At 43.1% G+C, this 23,227-nt stretch overlaps 1 protein-coding gene across 2 annotated transcripts in view; it reads right to left on the bottom strand.

Moving 5' to 3' along the window:
• Nucleotides 1-23,227, bottom strand: part of LOC138569485 (NACHT, LRR and PYD domains-containing protein 3-like) — a 347,636-nt gene that overhangs the window by 141,040 nt on the left and 183,369 nt on the right. The window contains exon 5 of one of the 2 annotated variants that reach the window (XM_069647488.1): nt 15,908-16,072. The exons of the other annotated variant lie outside the window; for it this stretch is intronic. Within the exon in view, the coding sequence (XP_069503589.1) occupies nt 15,908-16,072 (165 nt within the window). The remainder of the gene's footprint in view (nt 1-15,907; nt 16,073-23,227) is intronic. 2 annotated transcript variants of the gene reach the window in all.

The following is a 23,227-nucleotide window of genomic DNA, read 5'->3' on the forward strand; positions in this document are numbered from 1 at the left end:
CTCAAGGAACTAATAGCCCAAAAAATTGAAAGTCGGCTCTCTGAGCTATCTGGAGTCTTCAAGGAGTTTAAGGAAAAGGTGTCGCTGTTGAGTACCCCTCCAACAAGGATAGGTGCCCCAGTGATTTCAAGATCAGAGAAACCTATTGTGGACAGTGTTAAACAACTTACTAAGGCTCCATGTCACCCCCTTCTTTGTTGGTCATGGATGGGCATTCTAGGTGCCGTAACGGGTCACAGCCATCGTACCCACAAACTTGCATGCTGTCTGGGGCCCTAATACAACAAACCCCTCACAATCCTGATCCACTGGGGAGGGCAAGAGGGTATGGGCAATCAAATGGGTATTGTCCTGATTCGAGAAAAGATTAGTCATGTTCAGTATTCATGATAAATGTGCCTAGGCTGTCAAGTGGGACATTTGAAACCAGCAATTCTTTGGTTAACAAATGTACTCATTGGATTCATCATAACAAGGGCACCTTTCAATGTCAGATAGGATATTGTGAGATGTAAGCCGGGCTCAATTGTAGGCTCTAATTTTGACTACATTCATATCGTTTTTGCATCAAAGAACCTGGCGAAAAGCCTATTGAGTATCGACTATAGGTGCTCCTGGGATTTCCTCCGCTCCACTTATCCAGTCCCTGCTGGACAAGAGGCCAATAAGCAATGTCTCTTGTATCCTTGTGGTCCTAGTGCTAAGGGTCCTCTGCAGAGGTATGGTATGACCAGAAGAACTAGTGACCTTGAGGCAGTCGACTGACTAAATGAGGGGGAGAGTAGTGGAATGGATGTTGTTTGTGGCCATAAAACTCTTTCTTGGAACATTGTGGGAGTCATTAGGTTGTTGACAGTCTCAAATTGGTGTTCCTTTATATGTAAGTTCCACATTATAGCACTACAGGAGGCCTGGGCAGTCGACCCAGTATTTTAACAGGGGTATCAGCCTTTCCATATCCTCAGTCTTTCCATATCCTGGCAATTAATGGCTTGAAGGGAAGGCCTTCTGGGGGCCTTTTAATTTGGCTTCATGTCACCCTTAATTGTAAGATCAAGGTAATTCAAACCAACAGTGCAGATCTCCATATGTTGCTTATTTCGATTAGGAAGGGAAGAAATGTTTTGCTTATGTAATATCCATAATAGGCTATGGGCTAAGCAAGATTTGTCTACCATAGAAGGCCTCCAACTCCAAATTTCAACCAGTTTGGATCCTTTGCCTGCAAAAGGGAAATATATTATTGGCACAGGGGATTTTAATCTTCAGTTGGGACTGCTAAAAGAGATGAATGGTCTAGGGGACAACCAAGATCTTACCTGGGACAACCCATCTTTGGTGGAAGGCCGTCCACCCACTAAAATCCACTGTTTGGAGGCAGGATCTATGTGTATCCTGTCAAATCTGTGCCTCAGGGCTTGTAAAGGGAGATTTGTCAGAGATCAACTAGCACAGTTCTCTTTTAATGGGGCAAATGGAAACTACCATATTGATTATATTTTTATTTTTATTTCAACAATTCACTGGGGTAAAATTAAAGATTTTGAGATATACCCCTGATCAGAGAGTGATAGTTTTCTGCTTTCGGTTTGCTTGATGGAATTTGCTTCAGGCTGCCCCAATCCATGTGATACCCCCTGTGAGCAAGCACTAACAACTAAAGGGCATGCCCGTAAATCATTAAAATGTGTGGCCATTAATGACAGTACAATTGAATCGCGCATCTACAATGCTATTCTTCCAAACATTTTTAAGCTGGATATTACTCACAAGTGGTTCTAGGTCAAATGTTCGAATGCAAAGGATCGAATGACCAAAGGGTCGAAGCAAAAGGACCGAAAACCAAAGGGTCGAATTTTTTCTTTTTTTGGGGGGTACCCCACCAAACCCCAGTTTTTGGTGAAAAAACACTTTTTTTACTATATGAAAACCCAAAAATATATATTTTTAAAAAAAATCGACCCTTTGGTTTTCGGTCCTATTACCTCGACCCTTTGGTCATTCGATCCTTTTAATCGAGTATGAACACATGAAGGCCAAAATTCTCCTTTTTGTGTCGGCTTCTGTAAAACTAAAGAAGAGGAAAATGCTAGCTCCCCCTCACTGGTACGATGAAGAGTACTGTTTAGGAAAAAGTTAAGTTGAAAACTGTATCACCTTGAAACATGGTGCCAATTATAAAAGCTGGACTAAGTCAAAAAAGAAGGAATACATATCAAAGACAAATGGAGACCCCTACAAAATGCACTTAGATCTGGATATAACTCTCTTTTTTGGAAGCTACTGCATGATAAAGACTTGAGTACCGACCAAACTATCCAAAACTCCATTAGCAGTGAAGTTGCATTTTTCTAGGCTTTACTTTGATTCTTCACCTGCTTCTGCCTTCGGGAAGTCGCCAAGTGCCCTGGCTTCACACATCATTAGTATTTCGGTGACAGAGGTCGAAACAGCCATGGCTTAATTTAAGAGGGGTAAGGCTTCTAGCCCTGATCTAGTGCCATTCGACCTCTTCAAAGACGAGGTGGGTGTGTGAGCTCCAGTTCTTTGTAAGATTTGTAACGTAATTTTAGCCCAGGGATGTATTCCCAGCTCTTGGCTTAATGCTACGATCGTGCTATTCTATAAAAAAGGGGGCAGGGATAATCCTTCAAATTATTGCACATTATCTCTCTTAGATGGGGCAGGCAAGCATTTTGCCAAGAGTATACTGCACCTCCTCCAGAAAGGGGCGGAAACAACAATAAAATTAGTGATTTATAGGCCGGATTCAGAAAAAAAAGAGGTAAAATGGATCAGTGCCTGATATTTTATATGCTGATTTTAAAGTATACTGTACTGTGGAAAATGAATTTATATGCTGGGTTTTTAGATTTAAAAACTGCTTTCGATTCAATTTCAATGGTGATTTTATGGAAGATTTTAATGTCCCGCAAGGTTCCCATAGCCTTATTTCTATAATTATCCAACGACATTCTAGAAACAAAGCCCGTGTTTGATTTGGTCTGTGTGGTGAGTCTTCCTCACAGTTTGAATTTAATATGGGTGTAAAACAGTGGTGTGTCTTGGCCCCACTTCTTTTTAATATATATATCCAAGAAATCATAGATGCACTATTAACTGGGTAAAACCCAGCACTGTTTTATGCAGACGCTGTTTTAATATCAACAACTCCTAAGGGTCTGGAGAACTCCCTATCCATTGTTTGTGGCTAAATGCAAGGAGCTTCATTTAAATCTTAATATTACCAAGACTAAATCAATGATATTCAACCCCCGCCAACAAAAACACAAATCCATTCACCTGAAAGTTGATGGTATCCTAATTGAGAAAGTTGATCACTTTGACTACATCGGGGTAAGATTCCAGGAGCATCCTGACTGGGTGGCACACGTGGGTAAAGCAGCAGTTAATCTTGACAAGCTCAGTGGGGCTAGTAGGTCTTATTTTGTGTGGCATGGGAGTGGTACTGTATTGCCAACCTTAGATTTGTATGACAAACAGGTTCTTCCTACGGTTCTCTACGGATCGGAGCTCTGGGGGTTTGTCAATTGTGATGTACTAAACATTAAGGAGAACACATTTTTTAAACATCTGTTGATACTCCCCATAAGTGCCCCTTCAGCCATCACCCACCTGGAGCTTAGTATTACTGCGATAGGTGTCAAGCTATATTTAGCTCTGCCTTTCTATGGTTAAGAATTTGGCACTGACTGGCCAAAAGCAGAGCAGCATTAGTCCACTGTCTTTGAATGGTGGGAAAAGTATTAATTGGTTTGCCGCGTAAAAAATATGCTTAGCATCCTGGAAGACCACATGGAGAGCAGCAGTGCGGCACTGAGCAGATTAAAAAAGAAAGCCACGATGCAAGCTTGTCACTACCTTTTAGCTGATGCTGCTAATTGTAAACTAGGGTAGGAATACCTTGCACACAATTTGGAGGTTGAGCCCAAAGAGTATTTAGATGTAATCCTTGGGGCCTTTGAATTGCACATGCGGTTGGAGGGAATCAGTCCCAGAGAAATGCCCACTGTGTGGGGCACCAAAGAAACTGTTTTGCATTTCTTATTGATTTGTGACAAGTACCTGTGATTGAGGCATACATATTTGAGGCCAATTCTAAATGAAGCCAGCATTCGATCATCCAGAACTGCAATGTCCTTTTTAATCCATTGTCAACTCGCACACGTGATATTGCAACTGCACGATATAGCCACAGGGCGTGGCTACTTAGGAAAAAGGCTTTGAATCTGTTGTCCTCATTTTCAGGGCTGCGGGCATCACTCTCCCTGTTTTAGACTTTTAGATATTTTTATAAGAGAGAATCAGTTGCAATTCACAATTTATCTATCGTTGATTCGCCACATGTTTGCTCATGGTTCTGCACATTTGCTGTAACTTAACAAAATGAATGATTGTTTTACTTCTGTTTTTTAATTCAATGTATTTATGCTTTTATGGTCTTTCTATGCCAAAAAGAGTTATGTGGAAGAAGAAGAAGTTATATCAGTACCTCTGCATCCTGTATCTACTTAATGTTATATCTGCTGCTCAAATGCATGGCACGTATCAAGAGAGATTACCATCTACCAAATGGAAAAGCACCCCAAAAGGTTTCTCAAACTGCTCAAGTACGTTTACATGGAGCATCATAGTGATGACATCATGATGGGCTCATAATAATGTCCAGCTTAACACCTCCTACAAACTCCATGTAAAGAAATGCTTCCCAACCAAAAAATGTACGCTGCTAAACCTTTACCCAGGGAACAGCTTATTATGATATTGAATTTGCGATGTAACTCATCCAGTCCATATTTCCATATGTTTTACATGTTGTTTCAATATATATAAATTAAACTGAAATAGCTGATGAGTGTAGATCTAATCTGATTCCAGTGGACATGTTACTGTTGTCATTGTTTAGTGTTATGCCGCTCAATATTCTTTTGGAATCCCTTTAAGTGACTTTGGAAAAAAGATTATGTTTATTCATACTTGATCAATTTTTCATCATTATTATATTGAGTTTGGACTTTCACTTTCTGTGATATGACCCATTACAACACAGCAAATGTGTGACATTTGCCATAGAAATGTTTAAGTTACGGTGCTATTTTGACTTCATACCAAATTTATTTTCAGTAATATGTGTTTCACGCACATCCTTTTGGTTTTGACTGCATCATTTAAATCCACACAGACATTTGGGCATATATATATATATATGTATATATATATCAGGATCTCTTTCTTGGGGAGCCCTGTATCTACTTCCATCTGTTTCTTGGTATTTGCGCATACTTTGCATTTACCATGTGGAATATGGAATTGTATTGGCTTTAAACCCCACTTTGAGTTATAGCAACAGTCCTGGATTCGTGTCTTTAGATTTCAAGTCTCCTTATTGCATTTTCTATGCTGGAACCCTTTTGAAAATAAACATGGGATGATATCATTTTCCTCTATCTTTATCAAATACTTTCCAGTCCTTTGTAATAATTTGGGTTATTTTATTAGATTGATTTGTCTACGTTTTTACGTACACTAATCTTTTCTCTAGCCATCTGTGTGTCTACTCTCTAATAAGGCTCGTCTGTTATTAAATGTGTGCTATTCTGCCTCTTAGTGTAGTCGTGGATATCCTCTATTTTCCAGTTAACGCATCCAATTGCCAGATTTGAAAACACAGTATTTTTGTCTACCACTGTTTCTTTTAAATCATGGTTACTGTCCGAATGGCAAATTGTCCTTTTTACGTTTAGCATGGTGGCTGTTATACTCTAAAAAAAAAAACATTTTTCAGTAGGCACATTTTACTAATAATGTACCTCATTCATGATATATTGTTAGTGTTGAAAAACGTGTGTGTGTGTGTGTGTGTGTGTATTTCAGGTAAAGATGGTTTGAATTAGCCCTACTTAAAATTATGTAGCTTCTTCCTCATTTCCTACCCAAACAATAATATCATCGATACAACATAGCCGGATTTGAATATGCTGTTTATCCATATTGGTTTCACTATATATAACTGCCTTTTCAAACATTTCAACATATATGAATACAGTGTAATAATAATGAAAGAATGGTTTACTCTTTGATGTAGGCATTGATTGTATTGTGTATTTTGCATTTCAATTTGAAGTCAATAAATTATGTATTTGGCTGTGAAAAAACATAGATTTCAATGCAACGTATGAACATTAATTAAGCATTATCCCCAATGCTTTGCCTGATGTAGGTTATGCTCTGTGTGAGTGGGAGTTAAGATTCTTGCATCAGCCTAACCTCACATCAAATGTGCTAGAACAGGATAAATCAGGTTATTCATAGTGTTTCTCTCATATTGTTGGAGCTTATGGACAGTACTTTAACAAGGGAGACAATACTTAATCTTGGATCCTGAAGAATGAGTATTGTTTCCCACTAATCTATGTTTTGGTGAAATAGTTAGCCTCGGGCAAACACAGGGCAAATTACAGATGATCAAAAGTAATCTATCCATTCATTAATTGATCTAGCAGTGCAGCAGTTTTTCCAGCGTTGCAAACAATCTGGGAATCCGAGGAGCGAATGATAGTTAATGTAGCAATGCAAGACTTGAACTAGAAATATACATATTCCACAAATTCATCTAGCAATGCAACAGCCGATCTAACATTTTACAAGTAATCTAGCTATTCAAACAATTAATCTAGTAATGCAATATTTGCTCGAACAGTGCAATAATTGATGCAGCCATGAGAGAATGACAACCTTTGAGGGCAGCATAGAGCTTTCTTGATTTAAAGTAATTAAATGAATGGCATGAGTAGCTGTTCTTTAAATGTGAGGTCTGCTAATCAGAATGCTTTCCTTTACTCCTTTCATAATGCTCCATGTGGAAACATGTACCTCTACTGAGCCTTTCTAATGACACCACTCAACAACTGCCTTTGGTTTGGAAAGATGGCCATCAGTAAGTGACATGTACATTGCTGCGAGCAGCTGTTTTGACTAAAGTTCACCAGCCAGGATCTGCCGTTAACCATTGTCAGTCCTTTCATGAATGAAATCATATACTTGTGGGACTCAGATCCTGGTGGCAGATGACAAATATATATCTGGTTATGATATGATTGTCTCCGGGCTCCATAATTATACTGGTCAAAACCCTTTGGTGTAATTGTATTGTCAGATCGGAACTGTGCAGTGAAATGTCCAAACTAGACAATTTCACAGGACATTTGGTTTCAGTTTTATCATGGGAAGATTGGCTCATCTTCACCCACAAGGTTGCTGTTTCAGCCCCAGTATTTGCTGAAGTGGGATAGCGTTCTTAAACCTGAGGACATAGAAAGATGCAGCAGTGCATGCAAAGTATCAAGGGTCTCCAGTCCTGACAGTTTAATGAAAGGAAACCAATGGTTGTGGCCAAAATTGCTATTCCCTGTCTTTGAGGAAATAAAACAGAAAGGTACTTTTCCGCTCTCTTGGTACAGACGTTACGTGGTGCCAAATTATTTTGTTAAAAAGGTGATCAGGAATGTCCAATCAATTGCTGTCCTATAATGTTGCTCGATTCAACAAGTAAAATCTTTGCATCTTTGATCCTGGAGCATTTGGAAGCCTGGTTGAGATCCTCGGGAAGAGAAACTATTTTAAAGTCAGGTTTTAAGAAGGGAAAAGGGACAGGATTGAATTCATTTGTGATGAAAATTCTAAGAGGACAGTCAAGATTTAAGAACAGCCCGCCACTGCATATCGCCTTTCTAGACCTATATGCACCCCTCGATTCCTTTGGCCGTAATAGGTTATTATTATGGAGCTGGGGCATTCTGTCAGGCATTTTAAAAACTATCATGTTACTCTATAGTAATACCTCAATATAACTGCGGCTGGACATGGATGGGAACAAAACAAAATTAATTCCTACAAACATAGGTTTAAGGCCGGGTTGCATTTTGGCTCCCTGCCTTTTTAACCTATATCTTGGGGATTTGGCTAATGAAATTAGCAAAAATAAATATTTTCCACCTGAGATAGGACATCAACATTGAAGATTCTTAGATTGTGTTGATGTTATTCTGTTGGACCATACAAACGTCTGGCTCCAAACGCTTTCAAGTGCTACACAAATGTACTTGGATACTAACAACTTACTCATACACACTTCCAAAACAGCCATTGTCATATTCAAGGGCAAGAGAAAAAGGGATGATTGTACATGGTATTTGAACAATGTAAAACTAAGGACTTGTGAGTTCATGACATACCTAGGATTCTCAATACTCCACTCCTTCAACAAAATCGAACTGGTAAAACACCTCAGCAGCAAGTCCTTTGGTATCCCAAATGAAGAGAGTCAAATACCAAATTTTGTAAAATTTTCCATTCGCTGCTGGTGCTATTATATGAACAAAAAGTTATTCCTTCTTTAATTTATGGACTGGAAATTGCTGATATGCCCGGAGAAGGTGACTTGGATAGGCTTAAGGGCATAGCTTGGAAGGGGATTTTAAGTCTCCCAAGGTGTACCACGATGGCGGCTATTAGGCTGGAATTGGGATTACAATCACTTGACTCCATGCTTATTAGTAAGAAGGTGATGATCCTGTACAAAATGTGTAATCCTCTGATGTGATGGATTCTATATATGGGACTTTGAATAATATCCTGACATATGGTACATCCAAGGTAATAAACACAGTTAAGAGAATTAATTTGTAGATGCCCTAATTGAAGCTGGGTGTGAAGTGGACCTCCTGTTGAGGAACTCTCGAAGGGTCAAATTAAAAATGTGTGAACATGACTGGGTGAAGCAGAATGATCTGCTTAATAGGTATGGCTCCGTGACAAAATACAATGTTACAATGAGGAAACACAATGCCATACCTGAATATTTGGAAAAATTCGTCAGCCATCAGCATCGACTGGTGTTCATGAGATTAAGTTTAAATTGCTTACATACCCTATAAGTATGGGGTTCTATGAGTGGGATGCTTATGGAGCAATGAAGCTGTTGACTCTTAAAACAAAGATGTCTTAGAGACAATGAAAAATCTGGTGGTTAATTGTCCAAAGACACGTACCATTGCACATGTATGCTTCCAAAAACGTATTCAAAACAAAGATTTCATATCTTCAAATGAATTTTGTGATTATTGTACTCAGTTTAGGATGATTATTGCACTTCTGAACCTTATCAAAGAAATCTATACATTGCTGGGGGATAATTGGACTTGTTAACATTGTGAAGAGTCAAATTGATTGTGAGGTTAAGTGGTGATGTTTTATGTTTCCACCCTGTTAAAGCCTCCTGTGTATTAAATATCTCGGATGCAGTTTCACCAAAAACAGACCATTTGGGCTCTGACCCATCAAAAAAACATGTCTTCTCTGGGAATGGGTAGCTACCTCCCAAGAAGACAGAATATGCCCCTAGCGGGCAGGGAGAGGTCCAGTGCTTCAAAGGGCAGAGACTCTTGGATGTAGGCAGACAGGGGAAGGGTTGACTGGCTCAGGAGAGGACTTTCCAATAAGAGAAGGCGTACACGATTTTGGGACTTCACAGTACTCCCCCAGCCACACTTCCTGCATACAAAGCACCGTGGGTATGACAACACCAAGCAGGAGAAGCTATGATTGGGTCCCTTACAGATGACTAGAAGGGGACCAATGCACTGTAGAAGATTGCCTATTTAAAGGGATAAGCCATCCTGCTAGCTAAATTACCTTTGGATATCAGAAGAAAGATTGTATCTCGATCTTTACAGACAGTTCAGTTGACTCCAAGGTCCTCTAATCCTAAAGGCTCCAAGAAGGGAGAAAGCTCTTCCCTTAACAATCCTTGAGGAACATTTGGGGAGATCACATGACTGGGCAAGACCTATTGCATCTGAGACCACTGGAGATGACAGAACCCTGCAAGTGCTCTCTAAGACCTTCCTGGCTGGGAAGTGCAGAAGAAAGGACTTACCTTGGCCCTGCAGATCCTGGACAGGGTTCCCAAGCACCCACAAATCACGAATTAGCTCTGTACCCTGTTTTCCAGCTTTGATCTGTTTTTGAGCCTACTCAACTGCTTCAAGATGCTTCTACCAGCTGCTGCACCATGGGCCTCATCACGAGTTGGGCAGTAACGCAGGCGCTAATAGCGCTGGCGCTATCTGCCCTACCGCCAAACCCACCAGCGCTATTAGCGCCGGATCACGGGTTTGGCGGATTTGGAAATCTCCATTCCCCATTGAGCCCATTCGGGAATGCCCCATTCCCCATTGGGCTCAATGGGGAAATTTTGTGCTCATACCACCGGCGGATTTCCCGCCGGCATTATGAGCGCAAATTTTCAGCTGATTTCACCCCAGCTCAGAGCTGGGGAGAAATCCACCAAAGCCCTGATTTGGCGGACCCTTAAATCCAGCGGTAACAGCGTTACTGACGGATTTAAGGGTTACCGCCAGACTCGTGATGAGGCCCCATGAGCTGTATTTGACACTCACTGCTGACTCAACCCATCATCTGCGTGCACTCCAGCATTTGAGCCGATCACCACTGAGGAACCACATTGCTTCCTTTGACCACTTTCAGATGATTTGACCAATTCAAGATGTCAACTTGACCCATTGCCTGCCTGGTATCGAGGCAATCTGCTAGAAGACTACTACAGGATGACATCACTGGATCATCTTCAGCCAACTGAACTGCCTCAACGCCTGCAAACCATTAGGAACCACTGGCTTGTTGCAGACTCATCCAATTTAAAGCATCTAGAAGGTTGTCCTTGAGACCAAGACCAATAATTTAAAAATATGTGAAGTGATTCTGTCACCCTACCCCACGTTAAAGGGCCCTAGTGACTATTATGACCCCACTCTATACTTTTCTAAAGACATCTTAAATAAATTGTCATTGCTGCTAGAAATTCCTGCCAGTGCACGCACCCCTGTCTTCAAACCCAGAGTGCTCCTTATATTCCAATGTCTGCATTCTCTGAGTTTTCCCTTATATGGGTGGGTTATAGGGCTTTTGATTAGTGTGTTCTGGTATGTTTAGTTTAATTAAAGTATCCTATTCTTATAGAACCTTTGGTTGGACATTGATTTATTTTTGTGCTGCTGTACTCATGCTGTGTGGACTTATTTTGTGCTAGCTCACAATCCCCCTGCAGAGCTGCAGAGTATAACCTGCACCAGGTGCATGCTACCTTAAAGGGGCAAAGGAGGTTTTCCTGTTGTGTTCTGCCTGTTTCACTTTTATGTATGGGATCACTACTGCTTTAGTAGGCATTCATCCACTACTCCTCCATGAACTCCTGCAGAGCAGTAGTCATTTTGTCACAAAAGCAATGCAAATATTTATTCTGGGGCAAGCAGGGATGGAAATGCAATTCATCCAGCAATACAACAACTTTAGCAATGAAACAAACTAGTAGTGTAACAAGTAATCTAGCAATCAAACAATCTAGCAATGTAAAAATTGATCTGGCAGTGCAACAATAGATCTAGTTGTGCAACAATGAATAAAAAAATTAAAACAATGTTTCAACACAATCAAGGAGCAAAGTAGAGTTGGGCAAAAACAAATCTAGCAGTGCAATTAATCTGTGCAACAATTCCTCCAGCTAATATACCAATGCAAACCATTAATCTGGGGCAATCAAGGAGCAAAGCACACTTTGGCCCTGATTACGAGTCTGGTGGTAATTCAGCAGTAATTCTGCCGAACTACTGCCAAATGGAATTACTGCTACACCCACTTACCCCCATGGATTACTGTGGGATTACAAGTGGTCGTAGGTGGTGTAGATAACCATTTTCTGTAGGCGAAAGGGCTCCATGGGGATTTCGGAGTAATTGTGCCAGCGGTAATTCTGCAGATTCTGATAATTTTCTGGCAGTAGGTTGGAGGATTCCCCTTCAGCACCGTGCTGGAGGTAAACCCTCCACTTCAAGGCAAAACTCTGGATTTGCCAGAGTGGTAAACGTGGTGGTAATTCAGTTACCACCACTTTTTTGCCACTCTATCAAACTCTTAAAGCAGCAAAGGCAAAATACATCTGGCAATGCAACAAATGACAAAGGGATTACCGGCACTAGTAAGGACACCGGTGCCGGTAATCCCTTTGTGCCCTATTCCGAGGTCCCTTTGCGGGTCCCACAAAGGGTCCAGGGAGCAAATAACGGTTCCGCAAATTGCGGTACCGTTATTTGCACCTTCCCCGTTCCCATTCAGCCCTATGGGGGCTCAAATGGGAATGGGGAATGGTATTTTCAATGGGGGTTTACCGGTCCCGCAAAGGTCCGACTAGACCGGTAAGTCTCCATTGAATGAGGGCGGACTCAGTACTGTTATTGGAGGCAGCCATGGCGCTGTTACCGCCATGGATACCACTAATCTCGAAATGAGGCCCCTAGTGTCGCAAAGACTAATAGAGCAATGCAAATGACTTATCTGGGGCAATCAAGGAGGAAAGCACAGTGAAAACTGATCTAGCAATGCTAATAATTACTCTGGGGCAGTCGAGGGGTAAAGTAGTAATTAATCTAGTAATGTAACAACCGATATTGCAGAACAAACCTAATATAGCGATGCAAAAATCAATCTGGAGCGGTGAAGGAGCCACGCTAAGCAAGTCTTTACCTGATTATTGCTTGGTATACTGGATCTGCAGCGTGGGAGGAGAAGGGAAAGGCGAGAACAGCAAACAGGCAAAATGCTCAGCCTTTGCCCATTGACAGCTCCCCAGATATGGCTGCCCTAAGAGATTCAGAATTAAACTAGTTCTGGGTGATTTGACCAAAGGAACCACCCAACTGCTGGTTGGGCAGAAAATCACTGGCTGCTCCACTTCTCTGATTCACCAGCCCCACAAATTGACCTTCAATTTACTTTTGTATAAGAATATTTTTGAAAAGATTTGGGCAGTGGCGGGTAGTGATTTTATTATTTGGAAGGGCTTAAATGGTTCCCACAAGTATGTGGGAGTGACCAAGTGTATAAACTGAGCCTCTACCAACCACCTGTACCAACCAAGCCGTATTTGGGGGAGCAGGGTGCGGATGTTCATGAGTATGTTTTTATATGCCAGTATTCCCATCTAAGAACATACACATGCTTGCTTTACACATAATGGCAGTAATGACACTATAGGAAAACAAGTCCATGCTTCCTCTGCCAAAATATTCCAGTATCCCCATGTAATAGCATACTCCTGCTGACTTTGCAAGTACAAATGTTATACCACAAAAAATAAAACATGTCCAGACAGCCTGCACCAATGTAGGCCGGTGTAGCCATGTAATAAAACATACCATGCTGGCTTTACCCTTGATGCCCAGTAATACGTGCAATGCCAGAGTACAAATATAGCCCGAATGGCTGCACCAAATTTGGTCAGTCTGGAAATATAACGCACTTTTCATGTTTCCTTTACCATTGATGCCCAATAAAAAATCATCATACTGTAAGAGAATATAGGCCAGTCTAGCTATGTAATAAAACTAATATTTTCTTTACCCTTGATGAACATTACAAAATGCCATGCCACAATAGGAATATTTTACCAGACTGGCTGTACCAAAGTAGGCTAGTCCATCCGCATAATACCACTGACAATGTTTGCTGTACCACTAATATACAATGGAATAGGGTGGGCACCACCACATTTAAATATAGGTAGATTTTAGTTTTTAAATGTCATGATATCTGGTGCAGTCAGAAACCACACACTACAGTTTACATAATCCAGACTAAATAAGACTGAGGGAACACCTTCAGTACTGGCAGTACTTTGGCATTAAATAATATATGTAATACTTATGACAAATAGAGAAACCTCTGCATTGGGGATTACTGTGAATAGAAGGCATATAGGAATATCTACCGCAGAGGGTATCCAGCCATATCTGCTCCAGAGCCATAAACCTTCTGATTGTTGGGCATTAACAAAGGCACGCTTTAACTCCCTATGGCTCAGGACACAAACAAAAAACAGGTCTAATATTGAACAGTACAAAACATGCCAGTGTTGCGATTGGCCCGAGAAGGATCTATTGCATTTTGTAATGTTCTGTCCAGCATATCTGGACATAAGAAAAAAAAGACATCATACCATTGCTGAAGAATTTAGGTGTTAACCAGGTTAGACCGGCTTTGATTTTTCTGTTGTCAGCAAATACTACCCCAGTAGTTTGGGGCTGTGTAGAGTACCTAAGAAAAGCCTGGCATTGGCGGAACTAATATTTTGTAATATGATTGAGAGCAGGCACCCGTTTTTTATCATGTTTTTATGTGGCTGTTATAAAGATTTTTTTCTTTTTAATCATTACTGTACATTGTATTAATATTGTGTTTTTGTAATGTGGTTTATGGATATTTTTCTGAATAAACTTATTTGATGATGATGAAATAATATATCATATTATAGTTGTACAATTAATGACATTCAGAGCCCAATTCATGGAACTTTTAATGTGGTACAAACTTTTTTCCACTGCAAAAATACACTTTGTCCTGCTTTGTGAATCAGAGTGGTTGTTGGCAGTGCAAAGTCACTTTGCACCGTGCTAAAAGTTCCATTAATTGGGCCCTCAGGCCTTCATGGCAGTATAACATGTTAATTTAATATGGCTTCATCTTATTCAGCACTTGAATGGCAGACTGTATTGGGCAATGTATTTAGCATCTCATTGGTCCTCCATCAAAGAATGTTTGTGATAATGATGTCATAACCTAATCATGTGCAATCAATCAATTTAATCAATGTCAGCATATAGATGAATAGAAGAATTGCCAAAATAAAATTCTTGGAAAATCTGTATATACAAGAGGAGTACAGCAAAGGAAAAGAAAACACCAACAATGCACACAAGTTCACAAAAACAATACAGAAAATATAGGGTGAAAATGACCGCATACTAAAAAATATATGGGTAGCTGGGTTCCCTGACTACTGGTTTACACTTGTAGTAAAAAGTTGCACCTTCTACAAAAGCAGAAAAAATAAAGATGCTTAAATAATTGCAATGAGGAAATTACATGTTCCTAAAGGGATGAAATAGCTCGCAATAAGCGCACTGTCGTGTGGATACCCACCAGCCTGTAACATTAGCACCAGGCCCAGATAGTGATAGCAAGAAACAAAAGTGCTGGACGCCGCCTATCAAGACAAACAGACACCATGCCATGGTGGAATGGCTTAACTGGTAGGAGGGCCTGTGTTTGGAGTCATACTGGGGAAGAGGGCGTGAGTAAGTTGTTGGAAGAAAAGGAGAGCAGAGTCTAGGATGGAGAGTGCAGTGAGAAGCAATCAGCAAGATCCAATATGGCTTTCAAGACAAGGAGTAGGAATATAAAGAGAGTGCCATTTTGCAAGGAGGTCATTTCAGTAGGGTGCCTGTGTCCTGCGGTAGTGGAGGATCTGTGATGGTTGGAGAGAGTTCTATAGTGAGGTAGAGAACGGTGTTGAGTGGGATTGAAGCTGAACACAAAGGAAGAGACTTACACAGTAGTCCAGCTTGCTGAACACTAGGGTAGAGAGGAAGGCTTTTGTTGAATGGTCTGCAAGCTTCGTTATTGGATACAGCGCCAGTGGCCACGATTAACTGGTAGGGTTTGAGGTTGCTCTGAAAGGGGACCGGTTGGTGGCGAGCCACAGCAGAAGGGACATCGAGTGTGGTGTTGTAGACTGGGAAAGAGAAATACAGGCCCCCGTGTCCCTCCCATACACTCTTGTTAATGACTGCACCACATTCTTTTTTAATAAATAAAAATGAATTAAAAAATGTGTTTTTTCAAAAAATACCTTGCCCATGGGTAAATTGATAATTATCGGAGATTTGCATTCATGCATTGTCAAAGGCACGGCTATTTTTTTCGTACACATCTTTTCTTGTGTTTATTTCTGGGAAGAAAGTAGATGGAATACCTGCACTCCCTTGGTCCCTCTGCTGCTCTGAACGTGAACAGTGTCTCCTTCCTGGCATCACGGTTGATTACTCTACTCAGTTGGATGTCGGTCACTGTCTGTCGGTCCGACAGGCTCAAGCAGGTGTCTTTCAGCGCAGAATCTGGGATGTTACTGAACTCTAACCTGCAGAAAGAGAACTGCAAATGTAAATCATTCTTCGAGGGTCTTTGTGGGTCTTCCTAGGGGCTGGGACGAGTTTGGGAAATGAAAATACTTGCTGCGTTGCAATTTTCATCAAAAACCTCCACCCTTCAGTGTCGATGGTTTCAGAGGGATTGGTTGCTCCTGGGTCAGGATGGTTAGTCCCAGCCTTTCAGCATTAGAGAGCTGGGTTGAAGGGCCTGGGTGTCTGGACTGGCCAGCAGAGCGTTGGCTCAGGTGTACAGAGCGTTCCCCTCTAGTGTACAGCGCGTTCCCCCTCTGGTGTACAGCGCGTTCCCCCGCTAGTGTACTGCTTTCAGGAGAGTTGGATGGTGTATTGATGTGGCAAAGGGATCAAGGCCGCTGTCTTCTTTATAGCCTTATGGTGCAGTGTCTTCCACTAATTTCAGAGGTCAGGCTAACTGCTTCCAAAAAGCAGTGAGGGAAGCTTGAAGGGTGGAGATTGGGCCTTTCTGCTCTTTGTAACTGTTTTTGGCGGATGAGGAGGGCACATAGGTTTTCTCCTGCGGGCATGGGCTGATGGATGCAGTCTATAGGCACAGGGCTCTAAGCCTTTTGGCAAGTCACCATTACTCTGGTGAGATCTTCCTCATCCCATAAATTATTTTATCTTGCGTAAATCCATCCTCTGGCCAATAAATAAAACTCTCCTGATGTAATCCCCTGCCCTGGTAGAGACGATCTTAATCCACTTCCCATACGCTACCTACTGTGCCAATCTGAGGGCTCTTATCCTCAAAGTACCCCATTAGGGTGGTACATGAGTTCTGCAACAAGGATGATATATTAGGGAAAAGGTGATTATCGGTGAAAGAAGTATTGCCTCCTCAGAGTCTGCTTTGTCGCAGGCCTTACTTGATCTGAGTAAAGTGTGCACTAACTGTGACCTCTGTGAAATGAAGAAGCTACCTTCTTAATACAGTATGGTCCAAGGTCAAGGATCTGACAGTCCTCAAACCCTTTGAGCTTTGAAACACTAGGTATCGAAGACTCCATCTCCCTCAAGCTGAAATAATTGTGACGTGGACAAACAATAAAGCATAAAATACTCATATAGAGATAACGCTACCAAAGGTACCACCTGATATCCCTGGAGAACCGACGACAGCAGATCAGACAAAGAACATAAGGTTCCAATGAAGGTAGTCCTCACTGGGGAGGCCAGAAGGACGTAATAGGCGTTGGGGTAGCAGCAAAAAGACTCATATAAAAACACCATAAGGAATTGCACTAGCCAAGCAAGTTCACAGCCCCAGAATGGAATATCTTTAAAATACACCAATTCTGGAAGGGGACCAAATGATGGCCATTTGACTTCAGCATTGAAGGGTGGTGTAAGTCCTTGACAGAAACTGCAACGCCCCCCTCGAGAGGCTGTATATTTCTATACCCAGCCTTTCGATTAACATGCTGACAGATTACAACATTGGCTACCCTCAAAATTCCCCTGACTATGAGGAGGGAACCCCTTTGGTCGCACCATTATTGTTGTTTTGGATACCACTCTCGCGTCTGCCAATCTGACTTTCTTAATTTAAATGGACTCTAAGTGGCCCACCTTCAGTCACACTCCAATAAAAAAATGAGACTCCCTCCTGACAAGCCTGGCTATGCAGGGAAACAGTGCTGGGGACTATGTATTCACTTGGATTATGTGTTTGAAGATCATGCAGTCACAATATCATATGCCTACCAACCCACCGAAGATTATATGTGAAGACCTACCAATTGAACTCATAAATATGCTCTCCCACCACCAAGAATGAAGACATATCCCGCGTGGTCCTAAAGAACAACGTGTTCATAACTATTGGAAGCAATCAGAGGAGTCAATGTCTACATTTAGATTCCCTTGCAAATACAAGAAATGACTTCTTTTAAACAATAAACAAGACTCCAGCATGATTCGCTTATTAGAAGGGGCGGATAGGGCAAGATAAACACGCATTCTATTTTTTGTTAAGCGCATCAAACTTTGGCAGTGTTGGTTTAATATGTTGCCCCACCAACATTGTAATACGAGGAGAGCTGCTTCCGGAGCTTTCATCATTTTATATGAGCAGGGCATTTTATACACCAATTATGCAGATGATACGCAGGTGATTATCTTACGGATGCTCTGAGAGGGAAGAACGTTTTTAGCCTTATCCAGTGCTGGATGGCTCATAATTCCCTCGCATTAAATGATGCAAAAACTGAGCTGCTGCTAGTCGGAACTCAGTGAATATCGAGCAAATTGCCAGACTCCTATATAACATCACCATTGTGGAATGTCTCATTCCAGTTCTGTCTAAAGTAAAAATGCTTGGTGTTATTATTGACTCCACATTATCTATTCGACACTTAGTTACTCCATTACCTCTACTTCAGCATTTTGCTTAAAATTGCTTTGTCGTATTAGACACTTTTTATCTAACGAGAACTGTGCAATTGTGGCTCGTGCTACGATAGGGGCCGCAATCCACTACTGTGCAAGTCTCCTTGCTGGAGCTGCACAGAAATATGCAACAAAACTGCAGGTTTTGCAAAACAGTGCAGTCCGTATTGTATCTAATATCAGCCGTAGAGCACATGTCACAGCAGCCCGCAGCCCGCAGGGACTGGTCTTTCGTATTCCCTCTAACACACACAAATGTGTCTATGATAAGACACCTGCGCACTTGAAAAAAACGCTACACTCACTCTTTGAGATTGTGTCATGGCCACCATGTCGAGATTCAAAGAAACAAGGGTCACCCCCTCATTTTTGTTGCCGGGGGCTCTGGGACTAAGATGCTATACAAATTATTCAATATTATTAAACATAAACATAAACAGATCCCTTTTAATTCAACTACCTGTCTCTTACATAACGACATTGGCGTGAAAGTGTCGATAGGGATGGAAGCCTGAGGAGGCTTTTGGATACAGATAGCATCCATTTTGGAGACACTGCCACCTATCTGAGTAGGAGGAACCAAGACATCCTTTGCCAGAAGGGAATCATTAGAAGGGGTTGCACACCCTTTACCTGATTCTCGCTTAAAACACTGTTAAAAGGTGAAGCCGGTTGCATGCATAAAGAGGAGGATGTGGCAAAGAACAGAGGAGACTATCGCCCGCCAGCACTATAGCTACACCTCGTCAAATTGGCTACGGGAAACAGTGCATTATCCTGATTTAATAAGAAGCCTACAATAGGATTGTTAAATTGTTGGTGTTATTCTAGAAATGTCCTCATGGAAAGAGAATAAGAAAGATAGGGAAACAGTTCTCAGCCTGCCCTCCGCATCTCCTCTGAATTGTCCACCCAACTGAGATTAGTGGAAGAGAAAGAAAGGATCATTTTCAATGTCCCAAGAATTCAACTGGAAAGCTTGGTAGGTAAGCGGTTTTGAAGTAGTTCCACTTTACTTTCTTATGCATGCTTTTGTCACCAGGTTTTCCATGCATACTACAATGGCCTGGTTGCAAGTTTCTTCAGTTTGAATCAAGGTAACGTCTCCTTCCATTGCCAGCATCTCAGAGCCTACTACTAGTCCAACGTCGCTCCTCACCCAGAGCTACATTCATCTGCAGTCAGGACCTGAGGGAATGGACCAAGAAGAGAACACAACTTGCCAATTTCTTGGGTTCCAGCCATACCTGCACCTCCTTCCTGTTCTGGGAAGGTACTGATTTTAAGTCCCCCAAACACCTGCCAATATAGTTGGCAGATATTATGAATGTATCTTGTTAGAGGTCCCAGTTGACGGCTGGCCAATAGTACCACAGAACAGAGCGTGCAGCCGTCATAAAAAAAGGAAAAGGCGAGAAGTCAAAGATCACATGCGTAGCCAACTGATTTTGCCTATTCAAAATGGAAAAACAAGTTTAGCACGTTTACCTGCACTCTGAGATATTCACTTGGCAATGCAGGGGGATGTGGAAGAACCCAGACGAGAATATCATCCCAATTTTCTACTCTCACCACTGGCAAGAAAACTGTTTCCAACACAGCCCTGTATCTTGCCCTGGTGAACAACTGATTCTCGGAAGGGATCAAATAAGAGTTTCCTTGGTTCAGAAAGAAATTGTGAGGATGTCATGATATCCAGAATCTCATTTTCTTGGACATTGAATCAAACCATTCACTCATCCAATACAGGATGAACCAGTAGCCCCCCTTTCATGTATAAGGACAGCTAAAGAAGCAAGGGCCTATGTAAACAATACTGTGGTAGACTTTAGACTAGAGGAACGGACCTGTACCTGGGAATGAAGGTTCCTTTCAGCACATACCAGGAATGTCTGGTCCACCTTGTTAGACCCAAGGGCATCAGAAATGTGGTTAAATCAGAGGGATCATTCAATATTGTGGGTCCATTTTAAAGTAAATAACCTGCATCCAAGCATTGCCCTCCCCCTTATGATTCATCATGAGCCAATAAGCAGAGAGGGCGCTAGAGGGCCGACAAGATGGCGGCTCCCTTGAGAGCTCCGTGCGGCTCCGAATTAATCCTGAACATTTATCTCTTCTGTGGCAGTTAATTATCCCGTTGTTCGTTCACCATCGAGCACTGGCACTTGAAACAGGCCCAATATTCCGACAGACTGAGCCTCCCCCACCTGTGTCCCCACATCAACGGAGCGACGTGGGAATATCATGGCCTCGACCACGATCCGATGTCTCAAAAGCCATGGCAAATGGAATCAGTGGCGGATACCAGCGGCGCCCCTCACTAGCGCCGGAGCAAGCTGGTCATCAGAAATCAGAGCACACCGCTCCAGGTTTCCATGTAAACCATTTGCAGCTGTCGAGGTCTCCCCTGGCTCCCTCGGACGGTTGAGGGACGCCCAGGAGTGGGGCTGAGCCATACGCCCACGTGGGGTATGGGCGGACCCGACATCGCTGGAGCAGGAAAATTCCCAGCGGCTCCTCTATCTCAGCCATGCCCTATCCAGCCCAGCGGAGTGAGGGATCACGCGACCGCCGCACCCGAGGCCAGAGACACAGCCAATCGGTAAGAGTGGCAAAGCAAAAGCGTGGCGCGACAGAGGCCCCCGCTTCCCTTACCGGAGCTTGGTCGATGCAAATCCTAAACACCAGTGACCTGGCTCTCCCATGTAACACGGACAGTCCTCTAATGCCGGTGCTCTGAACCATGCTCCGGTGAGAGAGGACCCCCACCCCTCGGGGAAACGTACAGCCTGCCCAACATACACGCCGGGACGAACAAACGGAGTGTGAGGGAAGCTGTGCCCAATGCCAACAACCCCCCCATAAACCCAGTCTGCGACTAGGCAGCAGGCTATGACTCCCTCCGGACTCTTACAATCTCACTCTCTGATCGCCCTGCATCACGGCAATCACAAACCACTCCCCTGATCGCTACTTCACAGACTTTCTGCAATTTCGGCAATAAAGCTGGGAAACACATACCTGTGGCGCACAAAGTGACCTGCCCCATACAGCCACGGCCCAAAAACAGCAAGCACCATAATAAGTGCCTCCAGCCCAGATTTATAATCGCAGCACCTCTTTCAACCGCCCACGCATTCGAGCCGCAATCCCAGCGCCCTGCAGACAGGCACCCTACCGGCAACCAAGTGGGGCACTCCAAATGGAGACCCAGTCCACAGCCTGCAAAACGATCCATCTCCACCTACGACACCACTGGTTTAACCAACCTTAATCTGGTCGACGACACAGGCTAACCGTGATTGAGTTCTCCTTACAACCCCCAGTCAACCCTGTACAATGGAAACAGAGATCACACAGAGACCACCTCACCAAGCACTGTTGAGCCCCCCGGGCCACTAATTGTTGCAAATGTCAAAGCCTCCCCGGGCATAACCCTACCAGATCATCCACAAGACTTTAGCCCTACTCAGCTAGACAATCACGGTACCTGAGCAGCAAACCTACCACATATGGACCCGCCTTCGCTTCTGGCAACCAGGACCCAGGCAGCCCGCCGGTGTCCTACCCAGCTACTCCTACATTACCAGCTGCCATAGCCACGGCCCCTGCTGAAGATCAGCTCTCAGCCTCCCGAACCACATCATGGCGAAGACAGACAAATCTCAGCGCAAACTGACCTTCGAGCCCGGCACCTCCACTAAGTCATCTAGGACCAGCAGCAGGCCGGAATCACCCTCGCAAGACATAACCCAAGAAGAGGAACTCTCCCAAACCTCAGACATCAGGGAGATCCTACTAGACCTCAAGACCGGAATGGGCAATCTCGACTGCAAAATCGAATTGCCCTCATTACAACCCAGGCGTTAAGGGGTTAACGGCGCCGCAAAAGGTGGCAGCGCCGTTAAACCCTTAGCGCCTGATTAGAGGTTCCTTTTGCGGGTTGGAGACTTTCACGCCTGCTTTTTGCAGGCGTTAAAAACCAACCCGCAAAGGGACCTTGGTGCTAAGTACGGTGCCGCAATTTGTGGCACCGTACTTAGCACCTTCCCCATTCCCATTGAGCCCTATGGGGCAAAAATGGGAATGGGGAAGGGACATGGTGGCATGGGGAATTACCGCCCCGCCAACCTCGGAATGGGGCGGTAATTCCCCTTTCCGCCATGGCGGAGTTGGTAAGTTACCCGCATGGACCATGGTGCTATTGGCACCATGGTCCAACGCCAGGGTCGTAATGAGGGCCATTGTCCTCCAAGGTAGACCAACTGCAATACTGCCTCGACAAGCACGCGGACAGATTGGATACAGTGGAACAAAGGGTCTCGGACTTAGACGACAACTCAATATTGTTGATGGACAGGGTGACGACACTGGAGAACCAAATGAAGACAGTAAGCGCAAAGAGCGAGGACTTAGAGGGTTGATTCCGCAGAAATAACATTAGATTGGATGGAGTTAGAGAACAACAACGACGTATGAAGATGGAGGAGCACGTTGAAAATATTTGCAGGGAGCTCTTTGGGGCCGAGGCACTTTCCCAACTGTTCATTGTAGAGAGAGCGCACATAATCCCGAACACAAGACCGATCCCGGGAGCAAACCTGCGCCCAATCCTAGCTAAACTGCTTAATTATAAAGACCGGGATACAATCCTGAAAATAGCCAGAGAGAAGGGAAACCTCCAGTACAATGGGGAAAACATCCATTTTTATCCTGATTTCTCCCCAGCCGTCCAA

Source organism: Ambystoma mexicanum, chromosome 2q (genome assembly GCF_040938575.1).
Source record: "Ambystoma mexicanum isolate Mex_15411 chromosome 2q, UKY_AmexF1_1, whole genome shotgun sequence".
NCBI classification, from domain to species: domain Eukaryota; kingdom Metazoa; phylum Chordata; class Amphibia; order Caudata; family Ambystomatidae; genus Ambystoma; species Ambystoma mexicanum.